This window comes from Vicia villosa, linkage group LG6 (assembly GCF_029867415.1).
Source record: "Vicia villosa cultivar HV-30 ecotype Madison, WI linkage group LG6, Vvil1.0, whole genome shotgun sequence".
Lineage (NCBI taxonomy): Eukaryota > Viridiplantae > Streptophyta > Magnoliopsida > Fabales > Fabaceae > Vicia > Vicia villosa.
The window spans coordinates 147,731,613-147,745,824 of record NC_081185.1 but is presented as its reverse complement, the minus strand read 5'-3'; the positions used below and the strand labels follow the sequence as shown (position 1 = coordinate 147,745,824).

The window sequence follows — 14,212 nt, the reverse complement described above, 5'->3', positions numbered from 1 at the left end:
CAACTACCTAGCGGAGAGAGTGCTTCCGCCTGACATGACTTATCAACAAAAGAAGAAGTTCTTCCATGACCTTAAACAGTACTATTGGGATGAACCCTTTCTATTCAAGAGAGACGCTGATGGGATATTCCGCCGATGTGTTCCAGAAGAAGAAATAGAAAGCATAATACGTCATTGCCATGATGCCCCCTATGGTGGGCATGCAAGCACATCAAAGACATGCGCTAAGATTCTGCAGGCATGTCTCTTTTGGCCCAACATGTGGAACGATGTCCACATCGCTGTTAGAAACTGCGACCAATGTCAGCGCACTGGAAACATATCTAGACGAGATGAAATACCTCAAAAGGGAATTTTAGAAGTAGAAATCTTTGATGTGTGGGGAATCAATTTTATGGGACCTTTCCCATCTTTCTTCGGAAATAACTACATACATGCCGCAGTCGATTACGTATCTAAATGGATAGAAGCTGTAGCCTCACCCACAAACGATGCACAAGTAGTTATTAGGCAATTCAAAAATATAATCTTTCCAAGATTTGGTGTACCAAGATTAGTCATTAGCGACGGAGAATCCCACTTCATATCTAGAATTTTCGAAAAACTCTTAGTGAAATATGGAGTCCGACACTGTGTAGAAACACCTTACCATCCACAAACTAGTGGACAAGTCGAAGTATCGAATAGACAAATCAAGCAAATACTTGAAAGGACTGTTGCCACATCTAGGAAGGATTGGTCAACTAAGTTACACGAAGCACTGTGGGCGTATAGAACTGCCTACAAGACACCAATAGGAACCACGCCCTTCAAATTAGTATACGATAAATCTTGTCATCTATCGGTAGAACTAGAGCATAAAGCCTACTGGGTAATAAAAACCTTAAACCTAAGTTACACCGCCGCAGGCGAAGGAAGGCTATTGGATATCAACGAGTTGGAAGAAATTATATTTGATGCTTACGAGAATGCTAAGATTTACAAAGAAAGAACAAAGAAGTGGCACGATAAACGCATCTCAAGGAAGGAATTCAGTGAAGGAGATGTGGTGCTACTGTTTAATTCTCGACTTAAGCTATTCCCAGGAAAACTTCGTTTAAGATGGTCTGGTGCATTTGAAGTTACCAAAGTATATCCGAGTGGCGCTATCGAAATTAAAGGAAAATCGAGCGATAGCTTCGTTGTAAACGGGAAGCGATTGAAACATTACCATATTGTTGAAAACAAAGACTACACTGATAGTCTTAAGCTCGTAGAGTTAATCGTCGAGTCGTAGAACTAACCGTCGGTTCGTCGAGCTTGCAACGTTAAACAAAACGCTTTCGTGGGAGACAACCCGCCTTTTAACTTTAATTTTCTGTTAAGTTATTTTAATTTTAAAAATGTTTTATTAAAATTTTCTTTTCTTTCTGCACTCCATCTTCAAAATACTAACTCTTTGTTTTAAATCATACTAACTTAAAACTTTTCTTTCTGATTTTATAAAAAATTCCAGGGTACTAACCACTTTTCTGACTTTAGAGATGGATTTCACTGATGACATGGTAGTTACTTTTGGGAGTGAGGATCAGCAGAGACGATATGAGATTCTGGCACAGCGTGAGATGGGTCTCACCGCTTTCTCGCAAGATGCGACTCTGACAGTTCTAGGTATCCGGGAAAGTGTGCATTTTATGCTTCATCAGATTGGATGGGAGGATCTCCTTACCACCCGTACACCCACTTTCCGCAACCTGACCTTAGAGTTTCTTAGTTCCCTCCGATATGAGCCTAGACTTGGATTAGGTTTTAACAGAGGAAGAGTTTCATTCAGATTGTTTGGATTCACCTACCGCTTCACCACCCGTAAGTTGGCCGAGTTACTAGGATATCCCACAGGCATGGACGCCTTGATGGAAGTCGATGATGAGTACTTCCCTGATAACATTGTTGACTACTTTTGGAGTACAATATTTGGTAGAAACCATAATGATCTACGACTCTCTTCAGAAATCCACAATCCCGCCATTAGGTATTCCCAGATGATTCTAGCTTTCACACTTCTTGGAAAACCTTTGGGCGATACTTCGGTGACTAAGGATGAGCTAGGCATTATGATGTGTGTTTTCCAAGCCAGACCGGTTATGAGAGTCTCCTTTATATTTGCTAGGATGGCCACTCTGGCCCAAGATACCATCGGTCCTATCCTTGCAGGGGGTCTTGTTACTAAGATCGCCCGTGCTTTATCTTTGAGAGGCCCGCTTGCTAGATTGATTCCTTATGGAGGATTCAAATCCATGGACATGGAGTTTTGCTTCAACAAGAGCCTGATTAGCAGCTACGAGTCTCCACCTTATCAGCTTCTCGTGAACTATGAGCCGGTTAATCACTTTGCTCTACCTTGCATTAGGTTCACAAGTGTTCACAACAAATAAAATTGGATTTATGACTTGGAAGGACAAGGTGAGAATGACTTCGAGGAAGAAGAAAGTGATCCGAGGACACCGACTGGCTACTATGACATTGATACTACACCTGATGAGGATGTGCCTATGGTTGACCACACTGTTGCTATAGAGACCCTTCGGAACGACGTTGCTGTACTTCGTACCGATTTAGGGAGACTCCGAGGAGATTTCCACGGATTTATGGATTTGGTCACGACAAATCTCGACAGTTTTCATCAATACTTTCAGTCCATCCCGCCTCCAAAAAGTGGCTAATTGAAGACCGCTAATTTTTATTTCTAACTCTTACATTTAGACAATGAGGACATCGTCTAGTTTAAGTGTGGGGGAAGGGAATGCTTAGTTAGGATTTACCGCTTTAGAAGTTTTAAATTTTTAGTTTTTCAAATTTCAGCATTTTAATTAGTTAGTATTTCTATTTTTAGAACAAAATTTTAATTTTCGGTTTTTGATTCTAATAAAATTCAGCATTTTCTTTATTCTATTTTTATATTTTTTCTGCTATATGTTCCCTCTGCTAAAGTTATACTGTGTGTGCATTGTTAGAAATTAGTGTTTCTAAAAATATATCTGCTAAAGATTGCTCTATTAGAAATAAATTGCACTGCTATTAGCTTTATCTGTTAGGCACAACATGCATTTTCTGTCTGCTACCTATACTACTGCACTGCTTTGAATTCAACTGGTATAGGATAGAGCTATTATCTGCTACTGAGAACTTTATATGCACCCAATTAAATACTTTGACTACTAGTCAAAGATATTTTTACCAAAATAATGTTGGTCCACTAAGAATGCATGCATTCTGGTCAAAAGCTTTTGGAATCTCTGCGCAACACACAGACATGCAAACAAACGCACATGCATGTACAAGCATGCCTGCCGTCTTCCAGAATGGGCCCCACGCCGGTCGGCGTGACCTCCCTCCTTCCGTTCGGCGCCTTCTTTAAATGCATAGGAGGTGCATTTGTTCGTTCCAAGCTAGAAGCAACCAGTTTCTCTGCTATTTCAAACTTCTCAGTGCTGAATTAATTCCCATTTTTCAACTTCAATTCAAACCTCACCTTAATTCCATTCAACACTCATTCAATCTACTCATTCATTCTCTGCTATATATATTGTACCACTGCCACAAACAGAACCATAAACCACAAGTATTTTTCTGCTATTTCTTCTACAATTTCTTTCACACTTCCAGCAGAAAATTTATTATGACTAACCTCAACAACCAAAACGAAGAAGAGTTCCCCGGTGTTATTTTCCGAATTGGAGAAGCGGGAGAAATTCAACAAAATCGATACCGACGTTTCGCTCAGAGAGGGGTGGAAGCATCAAGGTTCGCCCATATGGATAGCTTGCGAAGTTTGGGGCTGTACGAAACCGGTGTGCAAATATTACTCCAACAAACAGGTTTATCATTCGTGAGCACACTCGACTACCCCACATACAAGGCGTTAACCTTGGAATTCCTAAGTTCTTAAATTTACAACACACCCACCGACGCTTCTCACAATCTTATCAGAACCGCTACCTTCCGACTATTCAACCGAGAATACACCATGAATCAAGCAAGCATTATTGCTCTTTTTCGGTTCCCACGTGTTGAAGGAGCCAAATATAGAATTCCGCCCGAGCTTGAATGTCAAGGAGCCTCAAATGAAACATGGCGTCGAATATCCGGTAGTGATAATGTCGCTCCCGACATGTGCTTCTCTTCGCAAATTCATAACCCGGTTATGCATTACTTCCACCGCATTTTAGCAAATACCATCTTTGGAAGAACCAACATCAACAAAGTCAATAGTAAGGAGTTATACTTCTTTTATTGTGCCTTCTTCAATCGTAGGATCAATGCCAGCACTTTCCTTATGTCTCACATTCAAGCTCTCGTATCAAGAGAAGGAAACACACCATTCTGTGTAGGATGGGTTGTCACTGGTATAGCTCGAGCCCTCGACCTGAATGATAGGCTCGAAAATTTACCTTCTTTACCGCCCGTTTTTATGGATATCAATAACTGCAGAGCTGGTCGCCTTATCAAATCAAGACCAGACGGAAGGTATAACCTCATGGTGCGAAACAGGGAAATTCGTAGTGTTATACTGCCAAATATCGAGATCACTAGGATAGACCGTAGAGACAACTGGATTTATGATCTCGACGCACCTGCTCCTGGTGAGAACGTGGAAGATAATCAAAATAATGCAGATAATGGATGACATTATGAAGGTGGCATATGGGGCACTGGTGTACCGCATACTGGATGGCATTATGAAGGTGGCATATGGGGCACTGGTGTACCGCATACATCGCGGCGGAACGGGTGAGATAATAGACGGTAGAGGCAAAGGAGTCGGAAGAGGATGTGGTAGACGCAGAGGAGGCGCTATAGGCAGATGAGAGGATGCAGATGTTGTCTGGCACACACAGTAGTGACCATGCTGATTATTTTGATATTTGTATTTTGATTACATTGATGCATTATTTTTGATTATGTATATGACATTTGACTATTTGGATGATGTATATAGTGTATTATTTTGATGTACTATATAACATTGAGTAGACATATCACTATTTTGATGTACTATATTTTGATGTATTATTCTGTAGCACAAAAAAATTGTAGTTTTAGAGTGAAACATAGTTGGTTTAAAATATAGCATAAGGTTCCGTAGGTACATCTACTGAACATTATGTTTTTAAAATGTTTCGAAGGTATATCTACGGAAGCTTCTCTAAACTGAATTAATTTGCATTTTCTCAATGTTTACCATTTTATACTACTTCATGTAGCTCCAAAAAAGAGCAAATTCTAAATAAAAAATGGTACTTCCTAATTTGTATCCTCGGAAGCAGGACGTGTTAGTGTAATTGCGTCACATATCTAAGAGTATCAAGAGGTGGATTAAGATATTGCCTTAAAGAATTGAGGCTCAAACCCTTTTTAAGGTAAATGTGGATGCATTTGTTCACAAAACTCAAAATTTATTAATAGAGGGAAAAGTACTAGTGGTTTTATGGCAACATTGGTGCAGATAGTAAGTAGTATCCTTCAAGTGGAAACATTGGACTCTCCTCCACATCATGAGGTTGGCGCTTAATCATTTTATTCAATGTGATTGGTGTTTCTCATTTTATTTTATCTATTAACATTATTTTTCAATATTTTTTCACGGACTAAAAATTACATTTATTTTTTTTAAGTATTAAATTAAATATCACCCTTTTTTTAAAGACTAAAATGGTTCTCACTACTAATAGTCATCCTCTTCTATTTTATTATTTCTAGAGACTACAAATTACATTTTTTTTAAGGACTAAATTAAATCATTCCCTTTATTAATGATTAAAATGATTTTCACTACTAATACTCTTCCTCTTCTTTTTTTTGTTGGTAATAAGAAGGGTCGAAGCCCAAAGAAACAAAACTACATATCTAGAAAAATGCTCATCACGACTATCGTTCTCCACTAGGTGAATCAACCAAGGAGGTAACTCACTATAAAAGATAGTATCTCCCTGCAACTTTTTACCCTCACGAGCAAGTAAATTAGCACAATTATTAGTCTCCTTATAATTATGGTGAATATCCACGATATCAAATCTATTCATCATATTGATGATTTGGGATATCAAACTCCCGCAAGCATATTCTTCTTACTCCCTCTAAGGATACACTCCACTGCCTTGCATGAATCCGTCTCAATTTCTACCCTCCTAAAATCAAGCTCTTCAACCAATTTAAGGCCAATGTAAATGCTCCACATTTCTTCCATTAAAGGGCTACAAACACCTATGCATTTAAAAAAACCTCCAAGCCAAAGCCCCTGATCATCCCTAACAATACTGCCACAACCCGACATGTGATAACACGAAAATGTGTCGTATATTTAGCTTAATTTACATTCATTATTATTCTATTTTATTTCGGTTTTATTATTTTATTTTGTATTATACCGGTATTTCTATTTGTTTTCAGGAATTTATTTAATCGGAGCTCGCAAAAGAAATAGTCGGAAAAAAGACTTAAAATGGAAGAGAAATTGCTTAAAAGGATATTTAAATAAGGAGGTGCAAATAGAAGAAGGAAAGAGGCCCAAAGCAATGCTGAAGCAAGAAGCCCATATGCGCAAGAGTGAGTTGCACGTGACGTGGGGCACCCTGAGTTCCACGCCGGCCGGCGCACCCCCCTCTCCGCCGTTCGGCACCCCCTTAATATTGGTGTGTGACGTTAGTCACACACCCAGGCCCAGAAGACGCAACTTTCCAACTCTCCTCCATTTTCTCCTCCGAAAGAACAGCAACAGCTACGGAACGTGATCAAACCCAAGAATCTGCAACTCTATAAATACCCCTTAAGAATCATTGAGAGGGTTACGCAATTTTTACCCTACTGCCGTCAAGTATTTCTTCTGCAATTTCCAGATTCTGTTCTTATTTCCTACCCGCTCCCGGCAATAGATTTCCACACCGGAAACTCTATTGCGATTTAGTTTTCTTTATCAGCCTCAGATTTAGTTTTAGTTTTAGCGTCGAATTTAATTTTCAGAACTCAATTTCAGTACCGGATTCAAGAACCAGTGCTGCTCTGTTTCAAATTCAGTTTGCTATATTAATTCAGGTTTATTTATTTGCATTTAATTATCATTGTCAGTTTATGTTAGTTTATAGAATTATGCCTGGATCATTATTTACATGCTATATCTATCCTGTTCCGTTTATTAAAACAATGTCCGGCTAAATACCTTTTATTGGTATGTAAGGTCACATAACCGAGGGAGTCGAGTAACACTGTCGATGTAGTTTATTAATTGAATTTATTTGTCTGGCTAATATTTCTATACGCTTAATTAAACTGTTTTGTAACGAGAGTTAAAAACAATAGAAGTTAGGATCAATAAAAACGAGAGTTTGAGATTTTAACTGGACCTTAGAAATTAGGCATTAACCTTAAATACAGCGAGAGCACTTTAAGGGTAATTAGTTTTCATTGGTTTTCAAAAATCACTTTGAACTTTAATTGATACAGCGAGAGCGCTCGCTTAGGTTTAATAGTGAAATCATAATCAATACACACGAGAGTGTGAGAAGAGGGTTTTTAAACTAATAATTTCTATAGAAAAGTGATTTTAAATTACGATCCGCATCGATGGCTTACTAGATCCCCGAAGTCCGACCATTGCATACCGATATTATTATCCTAGATTTAATTTAATAATATTTCTTTTTAATTCCCGTCTGATCAATAATCAATCAAATATTAGTCTTAGATTTACGTAGTAGCGATTAACTACATTAGGTCGATTCTTAGTCCCTGTGGGTTCGATATCTTTTAAAACTACGCGATAGACTGTGCACTTGCAGTCATAATCACAGACATACCCCATTGTCGCGATCAACATGCCACTTCTGTCATGGACACCATCTACATTAAGTTTCGCAAAGGAATGCCTAGGGAAGATCCACTTCACGAGTTTCACTTCCATGCTAATCTCCATAATCTTATTATTAACCACCATAGCTTTCTTGTAATGGTGAACTCTGTCCTCTATGAGCTCTCTCGCATTGGCAAGCCGCGAATAGCTATTATCATGCACCTCCTTATTTCTCCAAAGCCACAAAGAATGGCAGCTAATGGCCCACACATTACACCAGTCTGCATCAACACGAAGGTTGCTATGGATGTTGAAATCTAGCCAATCTTGTCAACCTGTATGAAAAAAACTTGATATCATGAGGAACTATATTCTCCCACAATCTTTTCACAACTCTGCAATCTCTTAAGGCATGCAAGGAAGTCTCCAAAATGGCACCACACAGAGGGCAACCATCTCCACCAAAACCTGAGATACTAATTCAGTTATTGGTAAGCAAACAGTTATGATTAAGAATCCAAACAAAACTCCTAACTATTTCCGGGACCAATTCAAACTCCAAATTTTAATCCAAGTTTGGCTAGCATCAAAATCTCCAAATTGGTTTAGCTCCTTATACATTTGACTAATAGTAAAATTGCCCTCTTCATCTGTGGCAATGCCAAACTGATCATTACCATTCTCATTCATGGGAGGTAAAACGGCTGCAACCTTCATCTTCACACTGTTGGCAGCCATTGCATCAGATTCCAGTCCCACCCGCCCTTAGCATCTACCAAGTTGCTGACTTTAAAATTATTCATCTCGACAGGAATGTTCACATAAGAATCAGCTAAAATCAATCCTCTCTCTATCCAGCTCTGACTCCATGGCCTGAGGGAATTGCCATCTCCAATCTTCCATAATCTAAATTCCACCAAATTTAAAGAAGTTTTGGCAATGTATTTCCACAAATTAGAATCCATTATTTTACAAGAGACTAAAATATATTTAGGGTCTATTTGTTTCAACTTTTAAAAAATGAATTTTTTCTTTGTAAATTTTTTGTATATAAAATCATGTAATTCTATAAAAATTATTTTAAAAAAAAATCAAAACAAACGGACCCTTAATCATATTTGACTTCATTTTGGAAACTCATTAATCTCTTTTTCCTCGATCCACAATGGATTAATCTCTTTTTAAAAAAGTCAAAACACACCGGCCTTAATCATATTTAACTTCATTTTGGAAACTCATTAATCTCTTTTTCCTCGATCCACAAAAATGCTTGAGGCAGTGGCAATATTAAAAGACAGTTAAGACACAATGGATTAAAGATCCAAAAGATTACTAACATACAACAGCTGATCCAAAAGAATACAAATGTATACAGAAAGCTTAAAGGAAAATCGGTTAAAGCAATTGCACTTAACAGAATTATTCTAAAAAACTAAAGATGATTTCTTTCCCTAAGTTTCAGTACATTCATTCTTCCTCAGTTAATTTCCCATGCAAGTACAGACTTCATGCACCTGTAAAATAAATAAGACACATGCATTATTATGTGATTACTATCATATTATCAGCCCATCCATACAACTTAGATAACAGTATGCTCACTTTTTTTCACTCTTGAAGTTTTTGATTTACTTTTACTTTTGGGCTTTGCTGGTCTCATTTGAGTTTGAGTACAAACTGTAATCTTCTTTACAGACTTATTCACCTTTTCTGTTCAGAAAAGAAGAAAAGTATACTTAATATCACTTTATAATGCTTAAACTACCTTTACCCTTAACATAGTTCTATTCACTTACAATTGATTAAGATTAAGCTCTCAAATAAAGAGGAGTAAAAATGTTGCATTGAATGAATATTATTCATGGAGTTGATAAATTCCCAAACCTGCATTATCATCGTCGCTGTCTTGTCCATTTTGTTCGACAGTACTTGGTACCTGATCAAACCCTTCCCAATCTATATCCTCCGGTAAGATCTGTTGGCATTCATTTTGGAACAAATATAAAAAGATATTCATCAAAATCTACTTGATCATTGTTCATTACATAAACTCAGGACTAGAGCCTAGCAATAGTAGTTTATCATCGTGAGATGCAAATGGACTTAAAACTGCAATATTCACTAGTCAAATTTGTTTGCTGCTGCTTCATTGAATGTAACAAAAATGGAAATACCTTTTTCATATCAACCCAACAGGAAAACTCTTTCGGTGTATTAGCAGCATAGATCACTTTATACATGCCCTGCAAAGAATAAAATTCAGATTTTGACCAAATTTTAAAAAAGTTACACATGATTTTAATTTAAGGTATAGACATTAAAAAACACAGTCCATCTAAATTGACAAAAAAATAATAATTAATGTTAAAACATATGAATCTGATTAAGGATCTTAACAGCTATATAAAATTACATTGGCAGGGTCATATTCAATTATGTCACCATCAATAAAAGGGCCGCCAGGGGACCATCTAGTAGAAACTTGCTTCCCAATCAGTGGATCTACGGATGATGTTTTTGCAGGTTCCATAGAAGGATTCTGCATGGGAACCAAAATCGGTAGCAGTGAAAAAAACAAATATCAAAATCAACAACTACATACAATTGACGCCACATTTGATCATAAGTTCATAAATCTCTACAATATGCAACCGCGACCGCAACTGTATTTATTAGATTTGTATGCATGATCACATTCACAGGACAGTGTTGATTACCTGTTGGGAAGACATCAAATTCCGGCGGCAGACGGCAGCGCAATAGATTAGAAGCGGCTCGGGGAACAGTTATGGAGTGTACCAGCGAGAGTACAATGAATGCTAAAGCACAAACAGATGGTGTGAGTGAATATTTATATAAGAAAAATGCTATTTAGTACCAGAGGATGGAATATGTAACCAACTGTAACACCAGTGCCTAATGATTCCTAATAAATAGAACTTCACTTGTTGACCCACCATTAATATCATGACAAATATTAAACATATAAACCTATTCAAATATAAACCAATTTTAAGTACAGTGAAATAAAGGAACAGAAATCAAATATTTTTTTTTTTCATTTTTTATTTATATTAAAAGAATTATTTTAAAGTTTAAAATTTATTTCAACAAGATTATATATTTTAAATTGTGTGCTATACATTAAAATATATTTTTATTTGAAATTTCTTTTAAAACTTCACTAAAAAATTAACTAAAATATATAAAACTCTAAAATTTAATTTAAAATAAAAACTGACATAAAACTTATAACTTAAAATTAAACAATCCCTAATAAGAAGCATTGGAATATTGAACAATTATATTAAATTAAAATATTATAAGGATGAAAATTTACTAATGTCTTAAAACATATTAGAAAAAATTCTAATGTTTTAAAATATCAGAATGGTAAAATTAAAACTATAATATTAAAATATGAGGTGGGTTGACCCATCGGGTCACATGACTTATTAGAAATTAAATTGTTTTCATGTTTAGTAGTCCATTAAGTAATCAGATTAAATCCGTCTCATTTTTAATAGTCCATTAAGTAATTAGACTGACTCGTTTCAATTTATTTATATGGTTACCGGACTAAAATAGACTCAGTTGGGCCGACCAATTTGACATTTCTATGTGACCATCTAACTCTTCTTCTTTCTCTACCTTAAGCTATGTTTATGTTTGAGAGTTTGAAGTGGAAGAAAGGAAAAAACTAAACCAAAAAAAAAAAAGAGAATTGAGTTTGCAATTGGTGTATAATTTCTTGTTAAAAAAAAAAAAAGAAGGAGTTTTTTCAAACAATTTAGAGTTGTGCTATAACTTTTGGACCAAAGTTCAACATCAAGTTCATATTACTGACAATGAGATGCTTAGATCTCTTGAGTTCTGGAAAAAATGCCCAAAGTAAAGAATTTAGGCTCAAGCCCTTTTAAGGTTAATGTGGATGCTTTTCATCACAAAACTCAAAATTCTAATTAGTAGAGGAAATCGTACTAGTGGTCTTATGGCAACATTGGTGCAGATAGTAGTATTCTTCTAGCGTAAACTTGGGTTCTCCTCCACATCATGAGGTTGGAGCTTAATACTGAATCATATTTTACTTCATTTTGGATTGTTTTCCATTGCAAGACTCATTAATTTCTCCTTCCTCAGTCCATAAAAATGTATGTGGCCGTGGCAATTTCAAATGAGAGTTTAAGACACGGTGAATTAAAGATCCAAGAGATTACCAACATGTGACAGCTGATTCAAGAGATTACAAATGTATACAGAAAGAAAGCTTGAAGGAAAACTAATTAAAGCAATTGCACTTAACAGAACAACATAGAAAAAAAAAACATAACTTGTCTATGTAAACTATATTCACAATTGTAATTCCTTAGAACTAAAGATGGTTTCTTCCCGTGCAAGAACAGACTTCATGCATCTGCAAAATAAGTATGGCACATGCATTAGTATATATTTACAATCATACTACTACTATAGTTGATTTGTTTGAGAGACACACAAACAATAAAATGTTAACAACTGAAATTATCAGTCCATACAACTTAGATAACAGTATACTCACTTTTTTTCACTCTTGAATTTTTTGCTTTACTTTTACTTTTGGGCTTTGCTGGTCTCGTTTGAGTTTGAGTACACATTGTAATCTTTTTTACAGACTTCTTCACCTTTTCTGTTCAGAAAAGAAAAAAAACTATACTTAATATCACTTTATAATGCTTAAACTACCTTTACCCTTAACATAGTTCTATTGATATATAATTGATCAAAATTAAGCTGTCAACTAAAATTAAGAACACAATCAATATTCTAATTTCCTTCTATAGTTTGACCAGAAATAAAGAGGCATAAAAATGTCGCATTGAATGAATGATTTTCATAGAGTTAGTAATTTTTTCTTTCTATTAATAACATTAGTTAAATTTTTTTTGTTAACATGATACTGAAAGAGGTAAAAGTAAAAAAAGGAAATACTAGTAGTTGTAATATACCATTGTTTCCATCAAATGTATCCGAAAGGCTTGAATTTCCATTATCATGTGCCTGCTGATCTTTTTCTTCTGCACATTCAATCAAATATATACAAGTATGAATAATATTAAGTTATACTAGCAATGAGCTTTAAAACTTATTCTCCTGATTCCCAAACCTGCATTATCATTGTCGCTGTCTTGTCCATTTTCTTCGACAGTACTTGGTACCTGATCAAACCCTTCCCAGTCTATATCCTCCGGTAAGATCTGTTGGCATTCATTACAGTATAATATAAATATAAAAAGGATACTCATCATTTTTAAACTACTGTACTACAAAATCTACTTGATCTTTATTCATTATATAAACTCAGGACTAGCGCCTAACAATAGTAGTTTATCGTCATGAAACGCAAAGGGACTTAAAACTACATTTTACTCGATGGACTGGAATATTCACCAGTCATATTTGTTTGTTGCTGCTTCATTCAATGTAACAAAATATGGAAATACCTTTTTCAGATCAACCCATTTGGAAAACTCTATTGGTGTATTAGCAGCATAGATCACTTTATACATGCCCTGCAATGAAAATTCAGATTTTGACCAAATTTTAAAAACGTCAAAAATGATTTCAATTAAGGGTATCACATAAAAAACACAGTCCATCTAAATAGACACTTAAATTAATGTTGCATATTTGTCAGTCTCTGTAACCATTATAAAACCCCAGAAAAATGATTTTACATGTGAAAATGCTAAACATATCAATCTGATTAAGAATCTTAACAGCTATTAACTACTTGTAGATAAAATTACCTTGACAGGGTCATATTCAGTTATGTCACCATCAATAAAAGGGCCGTCAGCTGACCATTTAGTAGAAACTTTCTTCCCAATCAGTGGATCTAAAGATGCTGCTTTCGCAGGTTCCACAGAAGGATCCTGCACAGATTTCACTGAAGACAAACTGGATAATGGTTGATCCTGAAAGCAAAAAAAAAATCAAATCATCAGTACATGTTTCTCCTTTGCATTTCTCCAATATAAAGAATTGAATTGTAGTCATGCTACTACAGGCTTTTAGCTTAAGGATTCTAAATCATCTGTTAGCAATTACATACAATATCAAGAATCGCGACACATTACAACCACGAATGCAACGCTATTTAATATATTGTATACAATACATGATCATATTCACAAGACAATGTTGATTACCTGTTCGGAAGCTGAAACTGTCGGAAAGGGTGATTTGATGCTCCTTTCAGGTGAAAATTTGTCAAAAGATTTCCACTCCCTGTTAACATTTTTCATCAAGTTAACATCAGAACACAAATACTGTAAGAACCAAATTAGACCTTTTTCTATTACAATATTTACAAACTATTACAATATACCTAATGAGATGGATCATTTC

General features: G+C 35.7%; 1 protein-coding gene across 1 annotated transcript; it reads right to left on the bottom strand.

Moving 5' to 3' along the window:
- Positions 1-9,233: 9,233 nt before the first annotated feature.
- LOC131612689 (protein EMSY-LIKE 3-like) lies at positions 9,234-10,610 on the bottom strand. Its single transcript, XM_058884452.1, has 6 exons — positions 10,543-10,610; positions 10,239-10,364; positions 10,000-10,068; positions 9,710-9,800; positions 9,428-9,535; positions 9,234-9,339 (listed from the first exon to the last, which is right to left on the bottom strand). The coding sequence occupies exons 1-6, from the start codon at positions 10,555-10,557 to the stop codon at positions 9,332-9,334; spliced, it is 417 nt and encodes a 138-aa protein (XP_058740435.1). The 5' UTR covers positions 10,558-10,610; the 3' UTR covers positions 9,234-9,331.
- Positions 10,611-14,212: the final 3,602 nt, after the last annotated feature.

Coding starts and splice junctions, on each gene's coding strand:
- LOC131612689 (XM_058884452.1), bottom strand. Junction 10,069..10,238: donor TTGAATATGACCCTGCCAAT/GTAATTTTATAT, acceptor TATTCTTTGCAG/GGCATGTATAAAGTGATCTA. Junction 9,801..9,999: donor GTTGGGTTGATATGAAAAAG/GTATTTCCATTT, acceptor GAATGCCAACAG/ATCTTACCGGAGGATATAGA.